Below are 24,228 nucleotides of genomic sequence, written 5' to 3' on the forward strand. Positions count from 1 at the left end.
CTGTTGCTGTTCCCAGTAAACACAACCATCCTGGGCTCTGAGAGACATTGTTACACCAAGACGGAATGAAGGTCCTTGTCAGAAAACTCTGCAGAAACAAATCCTTAAATTACTGCATATGTGCTTATACAGTGTGTTAAACCTGCATCTGTATGGGAGCATGAGAGTACATTACACCTCCATCTGTATTGGAGTATGAGAGTATGTTAAACCTGTATCAGTATGAGAATATGAGAGTACGTTACACCTCTATCTGTATTGGAGTATGAGAGTATGTTGAACTTGCATGTGTGTGACATCATGTAATTTCCCTAAATGGTACAATAAAGCCCAGATCTTTTTCAGGTTGCCAATAAAATAAAATAAATAAATTAATTAAATGATGTCCTCTCAGCTGCCCAAATGAAGGTAATGTACCAGACACAAGCAAAAACAGGTCCACCAAAACACGCTATTCACAATGAGAGGCACACTTAAGTGGACCTTAAGTGGATTTGGGATACTTTAGGATACTTTAAATTAAAATAAAATAGTTTAATTAATCAGTCAATCCTCTATTCATTTGTTTGTAAATCATTTAAGCTACAGCAATCATAATTTGACCCAGTTCTTATTTACAAAATGAGAATATAGTTAATGATTCAGTTTCTATAACATCTAGGCAAAGCTTTTTCCACAATGGTGTTTACCTGAACTTCTGTGCTAAATTAATGCTGTATATGCTAAATTAATACTATGCTAATAAATTCTATAATAAACCTAACACATACTAAATATTTACTGTATGTACTCTAAATTATTACATTTCTCTTATTCTTTAAAGATCAAATAACATGATTTGATTGAATTCAAGCCACTGCACAGAAAAATAATTTTGATTAGTCCTAAAGCCGAGCTTTTGGAAAGCTGTTTCCCATTGTTGGTCCACAGTCTTGCTATTTTCAGAGTAACTTTCTTAAATTCCATTTCTTAAGTTCCATTCTCCCACTCCCAGAACCTCGACACAAACCCAGCCTTGTTAATGGGTGGCTCCAGATGTTGCTTTCTATTGGCCACGGTTCTGTGACCCAGTTTTTGTTGTTATTTTTGTTGTTGTTGTGTTTGTTTGTTTTTTTTCTGTTTTTCAAAAGCTTACCCAACCAACACATCCACCTAGATGCCTCAGTGGTCAGGTTGGAAAGACAGGAATACTTGTGAAAGGCCAGCATGTCAGTTCTCTGCTACACTGGCCCAAAGCAAACTAGATACTAGTCTAGAGTCGAGACAGGTGGAGATAAAAACTCCTGCTGTGTTTAACACTTTCCCACTGGAAAGCAGTCTTGATGTATAATCTGTAAACTCACTTTGGCGCTTTTTCGAAAGGACACTTTTTAGTATCAACTGCACTTCATAAAAGGTGTGCAGATGAATATTTCATTCCTTTTGCATATATAAATTGCATGTCTAGAATGAACATTCTCCGTCTGTCTAACACTTGGGCTGATGTGTACATTCGCACACAGACATGCAAACATTCACACTTTATATGTCTCTGTCGTTTCCTGTAGTGCATATGTACACACATGTACACAGGAGTACACACACCTACTCTTGCTGAGCACAAGTCCTGCTTCATTATGAAGGCAGGAACCTCCCACAAGCCCAGCACAAAACCATCCTCTCCTTTTGTGACTGGACTATAAAAAGCACATTGAGGGGAGAAAAAAGGCCAGGAGAGGGAGAGAGCACATAAGCCTTCACTCAGGACTGAACCCGTGCACAACGCCAGTGTTTGCAGCAGGCATGCGTCCTCTTCACTGTAAAGATTCGGACCTATTTCCAAGTTTCGTCAGTACAGTTGGAGCAGATGGGGAGGTTACGTTTCAGTTTATTTTGATGAGGATTTGATGAAACAGTGCTTTTAATAATGATAATGGGTGCAAAATTGGGAAATTCGGTTTACTTTTGTAGCACCGTTCATAGCACCATTTTATTATGGTATTACTTTGTGTTTATTGTTATTTGTAATGTAAATATTTTGTCAAGAAATTAATGTTATGAATAAAAATTTAGTTTTGACTAGAGACAGGCAGAGTCCCACTACAGCCTCATCCAGACACATGAGAAGACTCATCAAATTAAATGTTATTCAGTGTAAATTCCAGACTATGAAAACAGTTGGCTGTGGATGGGGTATAGATTAAGATACAGTTACTGTAACTTGAAACATCCCTTTGTGAATGAGGTAGATTAAGATACAGTAAGCTTTAAATCCCTCCATTGCCACTCAGTACTGTGCAGCCCCTGACTCTTTCTGTTTTCCCCTCTCTCTCTCTCTCTCTCTCTCTCTCTCTCTCTCTCTCTCTCTCTCTGTTCAGGGTAGGACGTATCAGCTGATGGATACATCCAGTAAACTTTTTTAGTATCTTTTTTGTGCTTTTCTGGCTTTGGCAACATACAAGAAACAAAGAATATGAAGGTCACTTGCATTTTATGTAATGCAGTTACAAAGCATTGTTTGCAGTTCATACTTACTTACTTTTACATTGTAGATGCAACTACAGAGCATATTAACTTTCACTTGCTCATGTGATTCTTCCAGGATTAAGCCAAGTGATTAATATATAGTGTGTGTGTATATATATATATATATATATATATATATATATATATATATATATATATATATATATATATATATATATATATATGTGTGTGTGTGTGTGTGTGTGTGTGTGTGTGTGTGTACTGCTGCTGCCATCTAATGTTCAGTAAAAAAAAAATAGTAATAGTTTCTGCTACTAGCTTATATTAGCATACCCAATTGCGGACATATTGAAAACTGTCCTCAGATACGTATAAAGTATATAGTAAAAAATGAATACTCAAGTGAGTTCATTTGATTTCATTTAATAACATTTTAGCAACTTGACTCTTAATCGTCTTCTCAGTCCCCGATCTTTCCAACTGATTCGGGAAATCAGTAATATGACCACAGTCCTCAACCCACATCAGTAATATGACCACAGTCCTGAGCCCACATCAGTAATATGACCACAGTCCTGAACCCACATCAGTAATATGACCACAGTCCTGAACCCACATCAGTAATATGACCACAGTCCTGAGCCCACATCAGTAATATGACCATAGTCCTGAACCCACATCAGTAATATGACCACAGTCCTGAGCCCACATCAGTTATATGACCACAGTCCTGAGCCCACATCAGTAACCTGGCTGCTGAATTTGGTGTGTTGAATTGTGCCAATTCATCTGGAGATCAAAGAGAAGACCATTAAAATAATCAAGGTGCGAAAAAAATTCAACAATGTGTAAGTATTTCAGCTGCTAGTGTAGTAAGTGTTGGGCATTGAAGAGCAATACTTTTTAAATGTAGATATTATTTAAATAAGTTATTTAAATAACAAAATTATTTAAATGCGTGGTTGAAAGAACACGATCAAATAAGACCCTGACATTCCTACCTACTCCAGCTGGGCCTGGATCCATTAAAGGACGTGTTGAATGGACTGACTCCCCTAGAGAAGCAGTCGAGCCAAGCAGCATTACCTCACTCTTGTTCATCCGTTGTTTCACCTCTTGAAGGCACGCTGACGCAACTGAAAGTAGAAGTTGATCTGTGAGCTTTGATTGGGCCTAAGTCAAAGTATCACTTGCAAATAAATGATAGTTCAGACCATGTTTATAAAGTATCAGCCCATGAGGTAACACATGAGGTAAAACGTACAGGTATCGTAGTTCGAGCTTTCTTAGCACAGGAAATATCAACTGATCATAATGCTGCCTGTCAAAGAACAAAGCCACTTCAAAGACATTCCTCCAACACCCACACGTATTTAAATATGGTGTCAAACAATATGTTGACATACTGTATCAAATGTTTCGTATAAATCCAATAAAATTTGTGACAAGATTTGTTTGAAGTCAGTCTATTGAAAAAACTTACAAATGCAGTCGCAAATCAATACCCAAAAACAAGACTGGAAAGGTTCAAACTGGTCGTTGATCAATATATGCTGTCATAGTTGTTCTCCCTACCGCTCCTTCAAGACCTCTGGTCAAGAACATTAACTGAGATGCATGCGATTCTTCTTCATAATGAAATGAGGTTACTTCCTAAAAGTCAGGACAGTTAAGAGAAGTATATATACACGTATATATATACACTGCTCAAAAAAATAAAGGGAACACTTAAACAACACAATGTAACTCCAAGTCATCCACACTTCGTGTTCAGATAGGAAGCAACACTGATTGTGAATCAATTTCATCTGCTCTTGTGCAAATGGAACAGACAACAGGTAGAAATGAGAGATTTTCAACTGATTTCAAAGATTTTTATTAATTGAGATCTGGGATGTGTTATTTTAGTGTTCCCTTTATTTTTTTGAGCAGTATATATATATATATATATATATATAATCTATTCTTAAAGTTGGGTTGGGAGCTGGGTCAAAATAGGTAAGCAAACTATGATGACTTTCACCTTGATAGTTTAACTCGGCTGTATTCTTAACCAAATTGGGGCGAGAACGAGTTTTCAAACCTGTGAATTACCACAACAAATCGCACATGTGCTTATATGGATGCAGCCACGAAGTCGCCAGGTTTGCTTCATGGAAATTTTTTAGGAAGCTGACAATAAGACATTGACAAGACTAAAGTTGTTTGCAGCTTATGCAGTGAGGAATTAGTTTATTGTAGGAGTTCTACCAGTCTGAAGTACCATTTAAACGCAAAGCACCCGTTTGCTAATGCTGCTGACGCTGGGTCAAGCACTGATGTAGCCCAGGGGAAGAGTCGCCACCAAACTACTCTGAGTGCAACTGAGGCAAGGTCAGCACAGCTCTATCAGACAAGTTGACCAATCTCTTCGCCCAGTGGATTGCCACTATATATATATGTATATGAGGGTGGGGTCCAGCCATGACAGAAAAAAATCAGTCTGATACATTTATTATAAATATTTGCGTTTTAGAAATGCGTCCACATTCTGAATAAATGGAACAGAATAAATAACACTTTTGGGAAAATATGCTGTATTTACAATATATGGTAGATGCCGTGCATAGAGATGAACAGGTAGATGGACAGTTTTATGATGGTTTTGCAGTGGGTGTAATGGCACCAATTCAGAACAGCTTTAGTGATGGTTGTAGTACTGGTTTGGGGTAGACAGCAAAAGCTGTAAAGGTCGTGCAGCTCAGTTCAATTCAGTTCAGTTCAATAGTGTTTTTTGGCACATTTTCATGAGGTAGAGAGACTGTATAATAATTATGCACACATTATATATGGTGTTAATCCTTTCTAAGCCACACAATCTCATAAAACAGTTAAATAAAATAAAACAAAAAGTTAGCATTCAGGTTTATATGGTTATGGATATGTTCACCCTTGCCTTTTTGTGGTGTATTTAAATAACTATTAATCCTGCACTTATGATAAGATTTTACTACTGTGGATTAATTCATTTAATGCATTTCTTCTAGCTGTCAGCATCGTTCTAGTTCAATAACATTTTTGTCTCTAACCTACTGGACTGGCTGAGACACAAGCACAGTGGTGGATTCTGTGTCAAGCATTCCAAACACAATGGCAGAGTCCAAAATGTGTGCGTGTTATAATGCATTTCTCCTGTCTCATTACTGTACTGCATGTCAGACCATCACACAAACACTACAGTGAAAACAACGAGGTGGGACGAGGAAGTGGAGCAAAGAGGAAGGACAAACCAGATGGTGGAACACCACAACCAAACTGGGGTTTGACTGGATGGGAATTTGAACCTAGGATGTAGGCAGATGGAGAATAAAGCTCTAGCCACTCCACTACAGGGGTGGAAAGAAAACACTGGGGGTTGGCTAAATCTGAAAGCTGATTAGTGGGAGGAGTGTTTGGTGGAGATGTGAGAAAGGGTCTAACCAAAAGGGGAGGCAGGCCTGGTTTAGCCAGGTCTGAGACTCTAACTCAGGTCTGCACTAGACTGGAAGCCTTGACAAGAGACCACAGAGCCACTAGAGAGTTGGACGTAGTTGAGGAGAAGACAAACACAACTCAAAAGGACAGACAGAAACTTCCTTCAGAAAGAACAGACATTTGAACAGACACAAGGGACACAGTCACTCACAGAACAGGGAAGGAAACAGCTTGAGGGAACCAGGAACTGCCAATAGCATTTACCAGCAAAACATGTGTACATGTAGCATACAGCAAGGACTAAGCTTTGCGAAGCTGCTTATATGGTGAGGAGCTACCTGAGGGGAATCAGGCTAACGAGCTCCTGATTGTTTGCAGGCTCATTGCCGCCCTCTGGTGGCCACCTGCTGGTGCTTTGAGCAGCCTGTCACAAAATCTGTCCTGTTTGTTTTTACCAACATTTTACCACCAAAACATAGCAGTGTTTATGCAAGAGTGTATTTATTATTTTTCCATTTTCCAATAAAGTGCAGCTCACATGAAATAAATAATCAAATTGCTTTGTAGACCTCAAATGAACCAGTTTACACCAAATATAGCAGATCACCCATATGGAGGTGGTCATGTATAGAATATATGAAACACCCAGGCCACTAGGTGTCAGAATAAAGACTATGTCTTTCATAATGTGAAGAAGAATAATTTAAAAAGTGCTCCTTTAAAGTTCCCCCTACATTTCTATGTATGCCCTCAACAGCACGCCTCCTTATATTATATATATATCCAACGACACGCCCATTATTCTGCTGTCTGCAGACATTTTTGAAGTATTGCACTGCTAGGCCCCCGTAGGTATTTTAAATAGGTGTGTGTGTGTATATATATATATATATATATATATATATATACATATATATATATATATATAACCTCTATGAGTATATCATTTAGGCTATGAGTTATAGCTGATTTCTGATGCAGTCTTTTTCATTCTCTTTAAAAGTTGAACGTCATCCAGCGATACATCGCTGTTAGAATGAAAAGATGAAGCAATATAAGGTAACGCCTGTGTTTTATTACAATAAACGGATCTTATATATACAGTCAACACACAGCGTGTTCATGACGGGAACAATAAATCACTTATAAGGAAACAAACATATTTGTCAAGGAAGTCTCCACACCAATACTGCGCTCGAAACGTATTATTGTTACTGTTGTTCACAATGATTTTCATTTATATTTCCATAATTGCGATAATGACTACTTATTTAAATAGCTTTCTATGTGTAATAACATCCCAACTGTTTGATTCACAAGTCGTAGTAGAATTGCTTTTCCTTAAAAAAGGTAATTAAGTCACTTATATTTAATTCATGATTGGGTGAGGTTCGTAGTCAAAATCCCATTGACATCTAGACATTAGAATCGTCTTTATCTGTTTGAAGTGAGGAGAATATGAGCAGAATATAAGCAAAAGTACCATATCACTGAATGTTAAATATCACAGCACACCCCGATTGGCCGAGGCACCCACCTTGTAGCAAGCATAATTATTTCTGTCCATTAAATTAACAAATTAATACAAAATGAGTCCTACGAAATTAATCAGATGCGGCGTACTGCCACCTAGTGGTTATAGTTTCCTGGGAAACATTTAGAATGGACTACCATTGAACGCAGATGTAAAGGTAGATGAAATGCAGCAAAAATAGTCATGCATCTAAAATGAAGATGTCTTTCTCAAACTAAATAAATTGAGTTAGAGGATAATGACACACTATCTAGGTAAAGAGGCACATCATGACCACTCCTTCCTGTGTTTTGCAATTATATGGGAAGTGAATTGCATACTGAAGTTACTGTAAGGTTACACAGAAAAAGAGGACATGAAAATCTCCATGTAACCAGGGCAACAAGTCAGTCTGAATAAGACTACTCAGACTATAAACATGAGCAATAAACAACAACAACGACAACAAAACCCACCTGTCATGAAATTAGGATCCTGGATTTGTCTTCCTGTTTTGTTTTGTTTTTCGTTATTATTATTAATAACCTCTCAAATCCCATGGGCCTTTGCTCAAAAGCTACACATACTTTCCGGACCCATTTATGGTATTTTCATGTCATGTTCTAATTTGTGCTGCAGAGCAATGTTACACTGGTAGCATGTAAACTGTGTGGTGTGCAACGCATGTTACACGCTTCCACACACAGGCATGTAATCTAATGAGTGCAGGGTTTTGTGCTTTAATGGGATCTTTACCACACACATCATTAGTTCATTCTGAAAGTCTAGTCTAGTTCATTCTGAAATTAAGTTAGTTTTGCATTTCTCTCTATTGGGGGGGGGGGGGGGGGGGGGCACCCATGACTAGATGCCAGGATAAAGGATCAAGGAAAGTGTTTTAAAATAAACCTTTTTTTGCATGGAGTGAATGGGCCACTGGAGCTGTGGGTTTAGTCCTCTGCTTTAAGGTTAAAATACAAATTAAGACATTATTTCTCAAAGAAAGTAATGCCAAAGCACTGGGGCGAGCTGAACGGCCCTTAGACGGCGCAAATAAAAGCTACATTTACAACGAATTGACATGCGAGGCGCAGTTCACAGAAGTAGCGCTGGATGCATGAGCTCCCACATCTGAGCGAACAGAGACCCTGCACCAGGCTGGGTGAGTCTCCCACCTGTGTGTGAACAAACAAACACACACACACACACACACACACACACGAGCCGGGCCGGGGCCACAGGTTCCCACAGCATTCACGTGCACAGATCCACCAGCTCCCTCCTATCAGCTCCTGTGTCCTCGCCTTTCGGAACAAGGCGGCCTTTCAGGCAGCCATACAGCTGCAAGGCCCCGACACACAGGCTCAGTGTTAGCAGGGGGGAGAGGGGCTGGGGGAGCGGGGCTGGCCAGGGGGAGAGGAGGCAAGGTGGAGCGCGAGAGAGGGGAAGCCCTGCAGGACAGAGTGGGGGGGCGTGAGCCGGCAAGCCGTGAGCCGCCCAAGGTGGCGGGGCAGCCGGGGGTAACAGGGCGCTCGGCTCCGCTCATACACCTCTGTCCTCCAGGCAGGGGAAATCCCCGCAGATCAACGCTTCATCTATTCCGCATCTATCCCAGACACGATCGCCAACTTCTCCCGCTGTCTGTTTCCCTCTCCCTACAACTGCCCCCCCCACGACAACCCCCCACCTCCCCCCCCACCTCTTGCCTCCACTCTCTTATTGTCATTTTTCAATGACGCTTAATTTGTATTGCTCACTCTCACGCGGTGTTGTGCAAGAGCCCTCTCGCGCCCTCTCTCAGTCAGGCCCTCCCTCTTTCACACACTCATTCGCACACATGCATGCACACAAGCACACACACACAAGCACACACAAGCACACACAGATGACAGTTCCCCTATCTCTCTGAGCCAGTGCCTCCGTTTCAAATAGGGACTTGTTTGTATTGACCGATTTTGCCTTGCTGCTCACACTAAAGAGCTCCTGCTATAATTTTTTAAATCAGCCAACATTTACTTTTTTTTTTTACTCACTTTACTATTTTTTTACTCACTTTTTAACTCGTCTCTGTTTACAGGGAGGTTTTTTTTTCTTCCTTTTATTGTGGTTGTTTTGTTTTCGTTCAGCTGGATACTTGATCAGGTGGAGGTGTGGCAGGCAGAGAGAGAGAGAGAGCGAGAGAGAGAGAGAGAGAGAAAGAGGGTGAGTAAGTGCGAGAGAACTGCAGTTGCTGATCAACAGGTCTTTCATCTGGGCGTTGCTGGCGGTGAGCGGTGAACAGAGTGGATCCTCTCAGCCGACGAGAGGCGGCTCTCCCTCGTTGCCTCGCTCGCGGGGCAGGTGCTCGGCTCCAGGGGTGTGGGCGTCACAGGAGCGACCACGCGCACGGCCCCATGGGACGCTAGGGCTGGGGGACTCCCACACGTGCCGATGCCCCTACGCATCCAGAGACCCAACGGAGGAGGCCAGAAAGGAGGAGACCTGTCTTACGGCATGATCCGGAAAGAGGCCAAGAGGTACAGCTGCCGTGACGCGCGGGGCTCCCCCCCCACTTCACCCTCCCACCCGGCCTTTGCACACTCAGCTTCTCTCGGTCTTCTGCTGGCTAACAGGGTTTCAAATTGGGTTATGTGTACATGCACGAGCAGAGCACTGCTGCGTCTTGTGTGGTGTGCTCGCGAGGTCCGTTAGGGCTGTGACAAGTGCCTTTTGCAGCGCAGTGCAGAGAGGCACGATAATTGTGGTTACCTGACAAGGCTGTGGCTTCCCTTCGCGTTCTAAAGAACTCGCAGTTCAGTTTTCAATTCCACACAGCAGACGAAGAGCCTCTGTTTCACAGGCCGCTCGGCGCTGGTCCAGGTGAGAACCCGGAGGGGACTCGGGGGCCCGAAAGATGTTGGTTCGTTTCGGGCTCTTACACGTCTGCAGGTTTTGCTTTGAGTCACCGGCACCTCTATCTTTGATCTCAGCGAGGGGATTTCTCGCTGAGCCGAGGAGACGCTTTTGACCTTAACGTCTCACTGCACTCGCCTGCCGTGGAGAGCTCCGGGGCTCGACTTTGTCTCGGGGGAGCATGTCGTTTCGCGAGGACCTCCACAAAGCGAGACAGAGGGCGTCGTGCTACATCGCATGGCGGGCAGCCTCGTCTTGCGGAGGGAGCAACGTCGGCAAGGGAGCCTCACAGTGAGTGCCTCAAACACTCAAGTGAAACGTCTTAGAAAGTGCACGCAGAGAGAGGCCAGACAGGTCGCAAATAGAGACACTGCAGAAAAGGTCTGTAAGGACAGAGGTCTGTGGGGCTTCTGGCTTTTTTTTTGTGTTTGGTTTTTTTTAGTTTTTGGGGTTTTTCATGTTATCTCCAAGGTCTTATCTGATTGCTGGGAAATGGTAGGCACACTGTTGCTAGAAGGGTGATAATATCAAGATGTGCCTGAGAGACAGGGCTGAGAACGATTATTAGTATGGTCTGTCTCTTGTACTGTGATATAAACAAGTACGTTAAACCCATGCCTGTGATGGACGGGTCATGGATTTTGGTTTGTGTGCAGTAAGTGTTTTAATGAAGCATCTTCTTCCTAATCAACACCGTGATGGGGCCAAGACTACCTTCCTACTTTTGAGAGTCTTCCTTTTTCTTCTTTTCTTACCCCAAGTAATCAATCCATTGTTTTGTTTTGTTTTATTTGTCAGACTTATGTGTCTTCTCTTGTGCAAAAACATTGCAGCTTTTAACAACATGATTGGGGAACTGTAGCATTTCTAATTTTTGCAAAGGCCTTTTTTTGCCTGTAACCAGGTTCCAAATTGGCATATATATGGCATGCTGGTTATGAGACACAGGAGGTGCAGGGCCCCACAGACAAGGACTTCCAAGCACTCTGCCATCAATTAATCAGTTAATGGAGAAAGAGAGGAATTTGCATGTTCCCTGTCTCTGTGTGTGTTCATAGAGAGAGAAAGAGAGGGAGAGACAAGGGGAGAGAGATAGAGGGAGAGAGAGAAGAGGAGAAAGGGAGAGAGAGAGGAAGAGAGAGAATGGGATAGAGAAAGGAAGAGAGAGAGAGAGGGAGAAAGTGTGCGCAGAGGGTTGCTGGAGCTAGGACTAAAATACAGGCTACATGGGGAGTTGGGGGGGATTTCCAGAGAAAAAAGGAGAAGTTGTTTTCTGAATGACCTGAATAGAACAAGGGAGCTGTAGGAGAGGAAGAGAGAGTGTGTGTGTATGTGTATGTGTGTGTGTGTGCGAGTAGGTAGCGTGTAAGCCAGAAGCAGCACACACAACCGCTCGCATCCAAAATGCCGTAATATCAAAAATGCCTTAGTAACGGCAAACGGCACTGCAAACACACGGAATCAAACAGGCACTGGGCTTACTGGGAAAGAGCACACAGGTTCTCCAGAAGTTCAAGGGACTAACATTTGCATAAACATGTTTACAAATATGAATATATTTACATTTACAACAGTGTGTGTGTGTGTGTGTGTTTAAGCTCTCTTTCCTATTACAAATGTGTGTGTGTGTGTGTGTGTGTGTGTGTGTGTGTGTGTGTGTGTGTGTGTGTGTGTTTAAACACTGTAGAATTATTCCCAGTACCTGTGTATGATGTGGTCTTTAGGGCAATGAAACTGCCAATGTAAAATAGGGACAAACACATGCAAGAAGTTATTTGCATGGGATTCGTGATATTCCTGTTCCTTTCATATGATAGGATAGAAACACAGAGTGGTGGAGAGAGGAGGCGTGTCTCTCTGTAAAATCCACACTCATACAGGAAAGAAGCAGAATAATGCATGCAAATGAAAGTAAATACTGACTTTCACTTACAATCTCACTAATAAAGGCAGTGTTACAGTGTGTGTGTGTGTGTGTGTGTGTGTGTGTGTGGTGCTGTGAGAGGTTTTGGGATGTGAGAGTCTTTTGGTCCAAGCAAAAGACCAGTGACTAGAGGAGAATTGAGAAAGACCAACAGCTAATGGCCAGTAGAGAGTGGGAGGGGGCTGAGGGTTTGGGGGGGGGGGGGGGGTGTATAGAGAAGGGATGGGTGGGGGGTGTGGCGGGAGCAGTGTATGGGAGGGGTTGAGGGTTTGGGGGGGGGGGGTGTATAGAGAAGAGATGGGTGGGGGGTGTGGCGGGAGCAGTGTATGGGAGGGGTTGAGGGTTTGGGGGGGGTGTATAGAGAAGAGATGGGTGGGGGGTGTGGCGGGAGCAGTGTATGGGAGGGGTTGAGGGTTGGGGGGGGGTGTATAGAGAAGGGATGGGTGGGGGGTGTGGCGGGAGCAGTGTATGGGAGGGTTTGAGGGTTTGGGGGGGGGGGGGTGTATAGGGAAGGGATGGGTGGGGGGTGTGGCGGGAGCAGTGTATGGGAGGGGTTGAGGGTTTGGGGGGGGTGTATAGAGAAGGGATGGGTGGGGGGTGTGGCGGGAGCAGTGTATGGGAGGGTTTGAGGGTTTGGGGGGGGGTGTATAGAGAAGGGATGGGTGGGGGGTGTGGCGGGAGCAGTGTATGGGAGGGGTTGAGGGTTTGGGGGGGGGTGTATAGAGAAGGGATGGGTGGGGGGTGTGGCGGGAGCAGTGTATGGGAGGGGTCGAGGGTTTGGGGGGGGTGTATAGGGAAGGGATGGGTGGGGGGTGTGGCGGGAGCAGTGTATGGGAGGGGTTGAGGGTTTGGGGGGGGGTGTATAGAGAAGGGATGGGTGGGGGGTGTGGCAGGAGCAGTGTATGGGAGGGGTTGAGGGTTTGGGGGGGGGCGGGAGCAGTGTATGGGAGGGGTTGAGGGTTTGGGGGGGGCGGGAGCAGTGTATGGGAGGGGTTGAGGGTTTGGGGGGGGTGTATAGAGAAGGGATGGGTGGGGGGTGTGGCGGGAGCAGTGTATGGGAGGGGGGGTTGGTCATTCTAAGAACTTCTCGCCACTTCTCTGCAGAGACATGCAAACTTCCTGTTCGTGTCATCTGTGTCATCATTTCAGCCAGGCAGCCTGACCACACATACTTACCACCACTTGCGACGAGGCCCTGATGTTTCTGCATGTCATAACACCGCAGCCTAGAACTCACGTGTCTCACAGCCAGCGTGGTCCTTTCACTGATTCTCGGTACCAACGAACCATTTTACTACTGGTAGAGTGAACCGGGGAGACGTGTGACATTGACAGCACTGGTATATGACATTGACACAACACCACCGTAGAACCGTAATGATAATGGCCGGTAATGGTACATGGAAGAGAACAACAAACAGTAGTGTGCTATGGCCAAAACAGCCCGGCTGGTGTGTTCAGAACAAACACAGTGCGCGGTACATAAACACAAATGCACAATCCCAACCGGCACCTTTACTGGAACATGTTTACTGATAGGTCTTCCCTTTTCTCACTTTCACACACACACACACACACACATGCGCGCGCCTACACACGCACGGTCTTGCCGAGTGCAGCCCTGGGAGGTGAACCCACAACCATCAGATAGCTGAGCCGAGCGCTGCGAGCTTGTACGTTTCAACTTGTGCAGGTCAGCACAGCCGCACAGGTTCAGCCACTGCAGGCTCGCCAGCGCCCCTGCAGGTCAAGGTGCGCGGTGCATGGCCTGCCTCAGGCTGATCATACCCGCTGACCTATGAAATCCACGTTTGTTATGCATCCACGCCAAAAAAAAAAGAAAAGAAAAAAGAAAGAAAAAATGCTGATCTGTTCTTTCATTATTTTTTTTGCTCATTTGGTGAAGTGGCTCTGTAGTGTGTTTTTCTGTAATGCACTGGTTGCCATGGATGCTCCTTTGTAAGGTGACGATGATGAGGTTTTTGATGGAGACTGAATCTGAATATCTGAGTATGCAGCACAGTTGTTTTTCCATCATTAATATTATTTACTTAACAAAAAAAACCTTCTTTCACACCAGTCGTGTTCTGCTGATACGCAGTGAACTTTGTGTTCTCTGTAAATAAGGCTTCAGTACAGCAACAAAATGACACCCCTCGCCACTCTCTTCTGCATTTTCCCCACTCTTTCTCCTTTTTTCCTTCATCTCTGTCTCTCCCCCATCTCTCTCTCTCTCTCTCTCTCTCTCTCTCTCTCCTTCTATCTGTCTTGCTCCTGAAGCAGGAAGTCTCGTCAGGAAGGTGGCAGCGTGGTGAAGAACCGGCGGGTGATAAGGAGGATGACCTGCCCGAGTCCACAGGAGATCAGCCGGGCCCTGCAGAGCCCCACGGTCCCCCTGGTCACCCGCGCCGCCAGCCTCGATGAACTCATCCACGGCTGCCTCCATTACTTCGGTCTGCCCATCTGTCCTACTGTCCTACTGTCAGTCACCATCACGTTCACGTTCTCCCATCGTGTCCTCCTTTCAGCCCTCTCCTCCCCAATGTCTTCAGATCCATATTTAAGCCCTGCTCATCCCTTGTCTTAAATCACGCACACTTAGACTGGATGTTAACAAGCTAACCTGCGTTTATAAGCAGCGCCGTCCGCCTAAGAACTACGGCTGGATGATACTGCCGCTCGAGTATGTGCGCTGGATACGTAGCTGAGGTCTGTTCTCCTCTCAAAACCAGCACAGCGGTACCGGCGCTCCCAACGCTAGCCAGAACCGTCGTTGGTGCTCACGGAGCTCACGCTTTAGTGCGCTACTGCGGCGGTTCTCCGTGAGTAGGTACCGGCTGTGCTGGAGCTAGGGTTGCCACCTAGGTCTGACAAAAAACAAGGACACTGTCAAGTTGTTGAGCGGGTGGGTGGCGAACGTAAGTTGTTGAGCACCGGGGGGGGGGGGGGGGGGGGGGGGGGTTGTTGAACGTAAAATGTTACCGGAGGGGTTTAAAATGGACACAGCGAGAGAGAAAAAAAACAGATTTAATGTGTGCAGAAACAGTCTGAATCGTGGTTTTAACTAACCTAGTTTTTTTTTGCCGGGACCGAATATTAAAAAGAAGAAAAACCGGGACAAACCTGGACAGGCGCGTGAAAACCGGGACAGGTGGCAACACTAGCTGGAGCGCATAAAACACCAGGCACGGGACCGAGTCCCGCATGAGCCAGGCACCCTGGGTCGGAGCCTGCCCTGCTGCCGGGCCTCCTGCCCGTGCTTTTGGGCCCGTTCCTGTGCCAGCCCGATTATGTAAGTTTAGAGAAGTGATGGATGAGGCGAAAGAATGTAGCGTGTGAAAACGAGAGAAATGTGCCGAGGCCCTGGGAGAGAAATCTTTTTTTTTGTTGTTGTTGTTCTACTGGTTTTCTGAGATCCTGCAAACGTCTTTGTTCACCGCAGCTAATGGCTAAATGCCGGTTTGTGCTCCTTCTCTCCCCGTCTGTCTGTTCTCATCCCGTCTGTCTCTTTTATACCTGTCTGTCTCTTCTCCGTCTCCTCCCACTTCTAAAATGACATGCTAATGTATTTCTCCGTGGGTGTTGTCCGTACAGACTCTGATGGGAAGCTGGTCAGAGGGGCACAGCTGGTCAACATGGTGCTAATGATGCACAACTGGATCGTTCCGTCCCACACCTTCGCCACGAAACTGCTGTCTATATATCCTTCGCTCGCTCGTTCATGTCGCACTGGTTGCCCTTGTGCGGGTGTAATAGACCATTTGTCCCATTACACTGCCTTTGTGTTTGATTCATTTCGTTCTGCCCATCATAATAGTGGATACAGAGATCTAAGGAGATCCCAGATCAGGCCGTGGCCCGTTTAGGGGTGCTGGGTTGGGTGATGTGAGCAGGATCCACACCAAAGTTGACGTTGGACCTATTCCATTGGATTAGTGGTCAAACGCAAGCAGACACATCATCGCTTGGTACCTAATTCCCACAAGAGTGAAATAAGAGCTGCCTTGTTTTGGCTGAGGATATGAACAACACTGTGGGTCGACGGGTTTTTTTTTCAAGCAAGTGGGGGAGGTGGGGTGTATGGCTGTGTAGGGCAAAGTGTGTGTGTGTGTGTGTGTGTGTGTGTGTGTGTGTGTGTGTGTGTGTGTGTGTGTGTGTGTGTGTGTGTGTGTGTGTGTCGGTTGGTCTATGACTCTTCCTTAATGGGGATTACCTACAAGGACTGTCCTATAGAGAAGAGGCACCAGAAGCGACCACAAATATGCCACTTCATCAGGTTAGTGTGGAAACGTCTCCCAGGTATTTCTAAAGCTGCGTAAAGGGTATTAGTAAAAAATGGCAGGCTGAGATGGTTTGATACCTCCACTCTCCATTTCCCAGACATTGGATCGCTCAGTTCCCCCTGGTGTTTGAGACGGACCCTTTGTTGGAGGAGGTGATGGGGGACCTGTGGGCCCTGGTGACTGTGGAGAAGGATGAACACAGCCAGCTTCATGACACCCCCTACCCGTGAGTGCGCACCGTGGTTCCTGCTGCACAAGCTTCACGCTGGGTTGGTCCATCATCAGGTCAATCTCAGAGCAGCGGTAGATGTTTCGGGCTGGACAGATCAGAAAGACTGCGGCACTTCCCACGTTTCACTTTAAATAAGTCATATCATGAGAGGGAGTGTCTCTCCCCCACAGAAATATGACCCACTTTCAACGTGTTGGGTGTTTTTGTAATTCTGCTCACTCTGAAGGTGTGGTACATTCTTTGGTTAAGGAGTGTTAAGTTCACATAAAGTGTGAAAATGTTCAAACTCCTTGACATTGGCCCATAATAATTACATGCACATGGTTTGACCCTTTAACTAAGAACACCTTAACTGTTCCAGTCATCTCACTCCAGTCTTACAGTAATCTCTGATGAAGACACTAACATCCTTGTCCTTGGTCTTGAAAGCAGAAATCACCCAGTGAGCATCTCTCAGGCTCCATCGCCCCAGGTGAAGAAGAGGAAGGTTTCACTGCTCTTTGACCACATGGAGGCTAATGAGATGGCGGAACATCTCAGCTACCTGGAGTTCAAGAACTTCTGCAGCGTTTCGGTGAGTCGGCAGACCTCAAACACTCACCACACCTGCTCCCGAATTTCCTCCAGACACAGACTGCTATACACCACAACATAAACACACGTTGCCACATTGCCCTGGTAGGATGTACTTGTACACATGGCTTGCTCACCTTTTAATCTAAAGGAGGAAGTTCTGGATACTACTCTGACACACAGGCTGTAGAACACTAATATGAATCATGAAACTAGCATGACTGCCTTAAACACTGACTGCAAGCTCATTTGTTGCGGTATGACTGGCCTATTTCAGACAGCATTTGGCTGGGTGAGCATTAATCCGGGTTAAAGTGTGCGGTCTTTGTTGTGCTAGTTCCTGGACTACCGCAGTTACGTGGTGAACAGTTCTGTCAGGAACAACCCGGCACTGGAACGTTCTGTCCTGCTGTGTAACGGAGTCTCCCAGTGGGTCCAGCTTATGATCCTTAACAGACATACTCCGCAGCAGAGAGCAGAGGTCTTCACAAAATTCATCCATGTAGCACAGGTATACCATACACACACACACACACACACACACACAATCTTCAAAATGCCAGCGTTGCAATAATGTGGAGTACACAATGTTGAAACAGTCTAGTGCGTTTTCACTAGAAGACTGATGTAAAATAAAATGATACAAGCATGTGTCATCAGCACACCGAAGCACTGACTTCTGAATTGTACTGTATCTGCGTCTCAAGCGTATTGCTGTTAATATCACATGATTTCAGGGTGAGACATAAATATAATCCATTATATCATTTTGGGCTTTTTCTACTATTGTCTCAACAAGTACTTACGACTTAGTAGCCACCACCCATTAAATTGATGCATACCCTAAGATGTTGTTGACTATGGCAGTGGTGTACTAAATCACAGGAAGTGATGTCATATTCTGCCCTTGAGCACTGTCTGTGCTTTACCACACCAGCACAAGCTGCAAACTTGAGTAAACATGTAGGAAATGGGCTCATCTGTCTGATGATGCGTTTAGTAGCTCTGATCATAGAGAGGCTTGTTCCTGTGTTAGGAAAGGCTGTGGGAGAGAGCTTACATAACCCTCCTCAGACTGAAGAACAGTTAGAGGAATCCGAATCTAGGGCAGTCCAGAGAGGCAAATGGCTGCACGCCGGCTTATGAATAAATGCAGAAACGGGCGACTATAACCTCTAAGCTCTTGTCTTTGTCATGCTCTCCCCCTTCCTCTCTCCCTGCATGTATGATTTTGCACCTGTGTGTGTGTGTGTGTGTGTGTGTGTGTGTGTGTGTGTGTGTGTGTGTGTGTGTGTGTGTGTGTGTGTGTGTGTGTGAACAGAAACTGAGAGCCTTACAGAACTTTAACACCCTCATGGCAGTGATTGGGGGTCTATGTCACAGTTCCATCTCCAGACTCAAAGACACAGCCAGCCTGCTGTCCTCAGACGTCACAAAGGTTAGTGCAATCTCACCAAATTCCCCACAGATTACCTACAGATTACCCACAGATTAATCACCAGCGCTGAACCACTCTGGCTGCTTCACCCTCTGTGGCCACGCCCCCCCTCTCCAGGCCCGAACTTGCCAATGCAACCAGCTGTTCATGTTTGTTTGAATCTTTCACTCGTGACGTTTGCTTTCACGTAAAAAAGGATTAAACCTAATTAAGAAATACAGGCATTTCTGTTATTATTATTACTACTATTATAAATGTCACCGTTGAAAGGAGTGAAATGTGAAACGAGCACACAGGCTTCTCCCTTTTTTTTCCACCCTCACGCAGACGCTGAGTGAGCTGACGGAGTTACTCTCCTCCTACAGCAACTACACTAACTATCGCCGTGTGTACAGCGAGTGCAGCGGCTTTAAGGTGCCCATCCTGGGCGTGCACCTCAAGGACCTGATCTCGCTCAACGAGGCTCTGCCCGACTACCTGGAGGGTGACAAGATCAACCTGGGCAAGCTGCAACATCTCTACAGCAACATCAGCGACCTGCTGGCCGTCCACAAGAGCAAGCCGCCCTTCCAGGCCAACAAGGACCTGCTGCACCTGCTCACGGTGAGCCGGGCCAGGCACGCCGGGGGTCGGCACGCCGGGGGTCGGCACGCCGGGGGTCGGCGCTAGGAGGAAGAGGTTCGCGTGACGGCCTCGTTCCAGCTCGGAACGGAGTTTCTCGGAAGCGTTTGTTTTTGAGTCAGCGCCGGCGTTGTTGTGAACACACCTGTCCGTTCGAGGCCACTGCGTGCGGAATGACGACAGGAAGCATGGGGGCGTGGCCGCTCTGGCACACCTGCCCGCGTCGTTACCCCAACAGCACGTGCCTCCACGGCCCATTCTCTGCTTCCTGTTCCGGCTGACTGCACCGCAGAATTCCTGCCACCGTCCGAGCTCAGACATGCCCACCGCTGCCTAATGTAGGACAGAACACGGAGTGACACAAACCTCCATGAACCGTAGTTAAGTTGCAGCAGGCATGTTGTGCTCTATCCAAGCCCTGAGGGCCATGTGCGCTGAATGCACCCTTCTCCCTGTGACGGCATGCCGGCTAATCATTAAGCCCATCAGCGAAACATTCGTGAGCTGGTATATTAGAACAGGCAAAGCAGAGAAATGTGCAGAGCTCGGGGATTCCCAGGACCACAATGGATCATTAGAAAAGCAGAGAGAGAGAGATTACAATAAAAGGAATATTTGGACATACTTGTAAATACATGTGCTTCTCTGATACCCAGCCAGGCTTGAGGGCCTAAAGTCAAGCTAACTCGTGTATGGTGTGTGTGTGTGTGTGTGTGTGTGTGTGTGTGTGTGTGTGTGTGTGTGTGTGTGTGTGTGTGTGTGTGTGTGTGTGTGTGTGTGTGTGTGTGTGTGTGTGTGTGTGTGTGTGTGTCCTTCCTGCAGCTCTCCCTGGACCTGTACTACACTGAAGATCAGATCTATGAGCTCTCCTATGCCAAGGAGCCCAAGAACCCCAAAATACAGGTACAACCACGTTTATAAACAGTGCACTGATTACATCTGTTGTTGGTGCTAAGGGGATATGATCAGTAATGCTGTTAGAAGTGTCCGTCTTTCTGTTGACTGACATGTATAATCAAGGGTCCACTACCTGAGCCCAACGGGTGAATTCATACTCGTCGGCCAAAAAGCGGTTTAGAGGATACACCCAGTGACACATCGGTGGTATTATGAATGTTATTTTGGGTGTATATATGTTTTGTTTTACTGTAAACTGTTTGACCTTGTGTGTGACCTGTTTATGGGAGGGAACTGTCTCTCCATGCTCTGTGGGTACATGGAGCCGTGAATCCTTATGAGTGCATACACACTTCAAAGAAAACCACACAACAGGCCAGAGCATTTACAGACGACAGATCGTTATCGGTTTGTCTTTGAGCATGGGTGTTATTACACACAAAGGCTCTTACGACGTCTACCCTATGTGGCTTTCTAATGTAAGCACACAGCACATTTTGATAGCCTGTGTGTTTTCCCCCACCAACTTACACAAGTCAGCTGATTTTGTGTTACAAGAAAAATTACTGCTGGGGTCAAAATGAAACTCATTGCATCTAACTTCTAAACTTAACACACTCTCCCCATCACCCTGTTCCACTATTCCCCCAATCCCCCCCCCCCCCCCCCCAAGCCTGTAACTCCAGTGAAGCCCCCTGTGGTTGCAGAATGGGGATCAGGTGTGGCCCCTCGTCTTGATCCCGATACCATCTCCAAACACGTCAAACAGATGGTGGACGTAAGTAAAAAGTATCTCCCCCCTTCGACCCTGTGACAGCCAGTTCCTCTTCTCTTTCACTTCCATCATATACTGTTTAAGCCCTTCACACTCAGCATGTATTCGACCGTAGAAGCTTACTTGTGCGCTCGTGTGTTCTGTCGCCCCCTGCAGTCCATAATGAAGAACTACGATCTGAACATGGACGGCTACATCTCTCTGGAAGACTTTGAAAAGATAGCTGCAAACTTTCCCTTTTCATTTTGCACTCATGACAGCGACAAGTAAGTATGCATCATGATTAAGATAATGATGATGTTAATAAATAAATGCCTTAATAAATAATGGTCTTAATAAATGCCTTTCAGGGCACAAACAAGTCTCTTATATTTTAATTCTTTTATCTGCCAGGGAAGGAGAGATCAGTAGAGAAGAGATCACCTCCTATTTCATGCGTGGGATGTCCGTGTGTGCTAAGCTTGGTTTCAATCTCCACAACCTGCACAACTTCCATGAAACCACGTACAAAAGACCCACCTTCTGTGACGCGTGTGGAGGCTTTGTGCGTCCTCATAGTCCTCAATCTTTGTGATTTTTTTTTTTAGCGATTACATTAATACAGAACTTAGAGATGCAGCTGATATTATAAAGCACTTCATAAGTGTTACATAAGTACAATATTCATAGCAGTAACATTTGCACTAATACTGATAAATAGCACCCACCAATAATATGAGAAGCTGAGATGATCGCTTCTTGTCTGTGTTCACCTGTGTGTGTCTGTTTTTTTTCTCAGCTGTGGGGAGTGATAAAGCAAGGGTACCACTGCAAAGGTGAGACAACACACACACACACACACACACACACACACACACACACACACACAATCACTCACTCGCTCACACTCTCTCTCTCTCTCTTTCAGACTGTGGGGTGAATTGTCATAAGCACTGTAAAGACCAGGTGTCCATGGAGTGTACGAAGAGGTTCCAGGTGTCTGGAGGCTCCTGCCCCTGTACCCCAGGCCCAGGATCTGGTCTCAGGGCAAAGGGCCACAGCTGGAGTGAGTCCTCCCCCCCGGTCAGACAGGTCGGACACACTAGTGCCTGGGTCACCTGAGTGAAGGTGGCTGTGAGGGTCAATCTCACTGGTGAAACCTGTTGGCAAACCGACGGACAAATCTACCAGCACATGCAAAAAAAATACATCATTCAAAAGTTACTTTAAAAAAGAGGTCAAACCTCAGGAACTTCATCTTAGTTCAAAAAATTGGAATAACAATCATTTTTATATGCAAGTGTAGGTCTGTTATAGAAAAAAAAAAGTATTTGCCAATCAGGTGCCCAGTTGCAAGTCTGTCCATCCAGTTATTAAACTAATTTCTAGTGTGATAACATAGTCCATGAGCAGCAATTGCTTTGTTTCTTTCATCCCATTTGATAAGGTTCGGAGGAAGAGACGTTTGTGTTTCCTCATGGGAACGGGTCCGAGCACTCGAAGGGTCGCAGCACCCCAGACAGTGATGCAGAGGGGTCAATACTGTCAGACCGGTCCACGCAGACAGACCCAGGCGTGTGGACACCCGAGACGGCAAATCGGAAAGACCATCACCCAAACAAACCACATTCACCTCTGGCGAAGGTACGAATAGAGAAGTCCCAGCTTGGAAAACATGGATTTCTACAATTCCTACAACTGTAGTTCTTTGACATTCTACTGATGGGATACACTGAGTGCAAGGTAAAGCTTAAATGTTGTGACCTAACATGACCATTGATGAAGACGAAAGAAAGGTTAACGATCTATCAGCATTACATAAGAGTAATTACGAAATTAAATGAGACAATAAACAACAAACTCGCAGGCCCGTTAATGAACACATCTTTACCTGAAAAAAAAATATATAACTGACTTAGGAGAAGTGAAGTCCTATTAAAACCTTTTAATTTAAACTTAAGTTTCCTTTCTGCATTGTTATAGAGTGCCACCCTGCCGGCAAGAATGAGGGGTTCTTCTGCACCCAGCTCGTTCCTTCAGGAGAAGATGGAGGAGCTACAACTAAACAAAGACAAACGTAGAGAGCCAGACTGAGTGTGACCGCACACGTCACCTAAAAAAAATGGACGCAGACCATGACTTGATAAGGGAATAAGACTATTAAAGCACACCGGAGATACGCATCAAACACACATTTCCTTACATTTCATACAGTCATGTTCAAACTCCCATCACCAGATGACTTTACATGCATTAATGAAATAATACCCTGAGTGGGATGAACTGGAGAGAGGTCCATCGTGATTTTGGCCAGTCTGTCTTCAGAGCTTCAGGAGAACATGAGAACGAGCACCGGGTTGCAGCACACTCTCAAGGCACTAGCATGTTGATGGAGTCCATATTTCCACAGGAACCTCCAAGAGCAGACTACCATAGAACTGACCTCACCACTACTCCTGCTGTCTGAAAGCAAGACTCACAAACCTTCCTACAAGCATTTATGTGGATTAGTTCTGACTTCAGCATGAAATCAAGAAAGGTGCTTTCTGCCAAGCTTGCATTCATCAGTGTGTGTGAAAAGAAAGAAAAAAAAACACATTTGTTTTCTGCCTATAGCCTTTAATGATCGCACTGATGCGGTTTGTCGTACTGTGAATTTCAATGTGAGATATGTAACGTCTGCTGTACCTTCTGGGGCTGCTTGTGTGATTATGAATGTAAGTTCCAGCTTGCTAACAGATTAGACGCCGTGTTGTACAATGGTGGTCTGCCTCCTGATGGACTTGATTATTCCATGAACCATCACTGTGCCTTATGCAATGAACAATTCACTCAGAGCAGGGAAGAGGGGTAATACACTGATCGCCCGATGTAGAACGATAAAGAACACTGTGCACCTACAAGTGAATATTTTTATCTTTTTTGTTTTCCGACTTGAATGTTTGTTTTAGCACATTCCGAACTTAATTTTTTTATTTATTGAAAACTCATGGATCTACAGTATTTTCCATCTTACAGCACTGCCTGAAGGCCATGACCTTGTTTAAAAAAAATACAGAAATGTTTTTTTTCCCTGCTGAAGAGTTGACTTTTTGTGGTATGCTTGTGGTAATACATAAGTGCAGATAACACTATTTACACTACACACTAACAATAGTTATTCACTCTGCACACCAACACTA

The 24,228-nt window shown here is 45.2% G+C and overlaps 1 protein-coding gene and 1 long non-coding RNA gene across 8 annotated transcripts; one reads left to right on the forward strand and one right to left on the reverse strand.

Annotated features, from left to right (window-relative positions):
* Positions 1-2,887: 2,887 nt before the first annotated feature.
* Positions 2,888-6,214, reverse strand: LOC143508802 (uncharacterized). 2 transcript variants are annotated; one of them, XR_013129482.1, is made up of 3 exons: positions 6,131-6,214; positions 3,468-3,602; positions 2,888-3,255 (listed from the first exon to the last, which is right to left on the reverse strand). It is a non-coding gene; the product is annotated as an uncharacterized LOC143508802 (long non-coding RNA). The 2 variants fall into 2 exon arrangements; XR_013129481.1 differs by lacking the exon at positions 6,131-6,214 and adding an exon at positions 3,950-4,086.
* Positions 6,215-9,311: 3,097 nt separating this feature from the next.
* On the forward strand, positions 9,312-24,127 carry rasgrp4 (RAS guanyl releasing protein 4). 6 transcript variants are annotated; one of them, XM_076989870.1, is made up of 18 exons: positions 10,028-10,291; positions 10,402-10,615; positions 14,529-14,701; positions 15,843-15,948; positions 16,462-16,524; positions 16,629-16,757; positions 17,196-17,337; positions 17,674-17,847; positions 18,658-18,774; positions 19,102-19,377; positions 20,218-20,298; positions 20,966-21,070; positions 21,224-21,333; positions 21,461-21,611; positions 21,846-21,882; positions 21,975-22,112; positions 22,494-22,690; positions 23,030-24,127. In XM_076989870.1, the coding sequence occupies exons 2-18, from the start codon at positions 10,506-10,508 to the stop codon at positions 23,138-23,140; spliced, it is 2,220 nt and encodes a 739-aa protein (XP_076845985.1). In that variant the 5' UTR covers positions 10,028-10,291; positions 10,402-10,505; the 3' UTR covers positions 23,141-24,127. The 6 variants fall into 6 exon arrangements, with proteins under 6 accessions (XP_076846004.1, XP_076846013.1, XP_076845985.1 ...); XM_076989889.1 differs by lacking the exons at positions 10,028-10,291; positions 10,402-10,615 and adding an exon at positions 9,312-9,948; XM_076989898.1 differs by lacking the exons at positions 10,028-10,291; positions 10,402-10,615 and adding an exon at positions 9,312-9,948 and having other exon boundaries at positions 14,532-14,701.
* Positions 24,128-24,228: the final 101 nt, after the last annotated feature.

Source organism: Brachyhypopomus gauderio, chromosome 2 (assembly GCF_052324685.1).
Source record: "Brachyhypopomus gauderio isolate BG-103 chromosome 2, BGAUD_0.2, whole genome shotgun sequence".
In the NCBI taxonomy this organism is placed as follows: domain Eukaryota; kingdom Metazoa; phylum Chordata; class Actinopteri; order Gymnotiformes; family Hypopomidae; genus Brachyhypopomus; species Brachyhypopomus gauderio.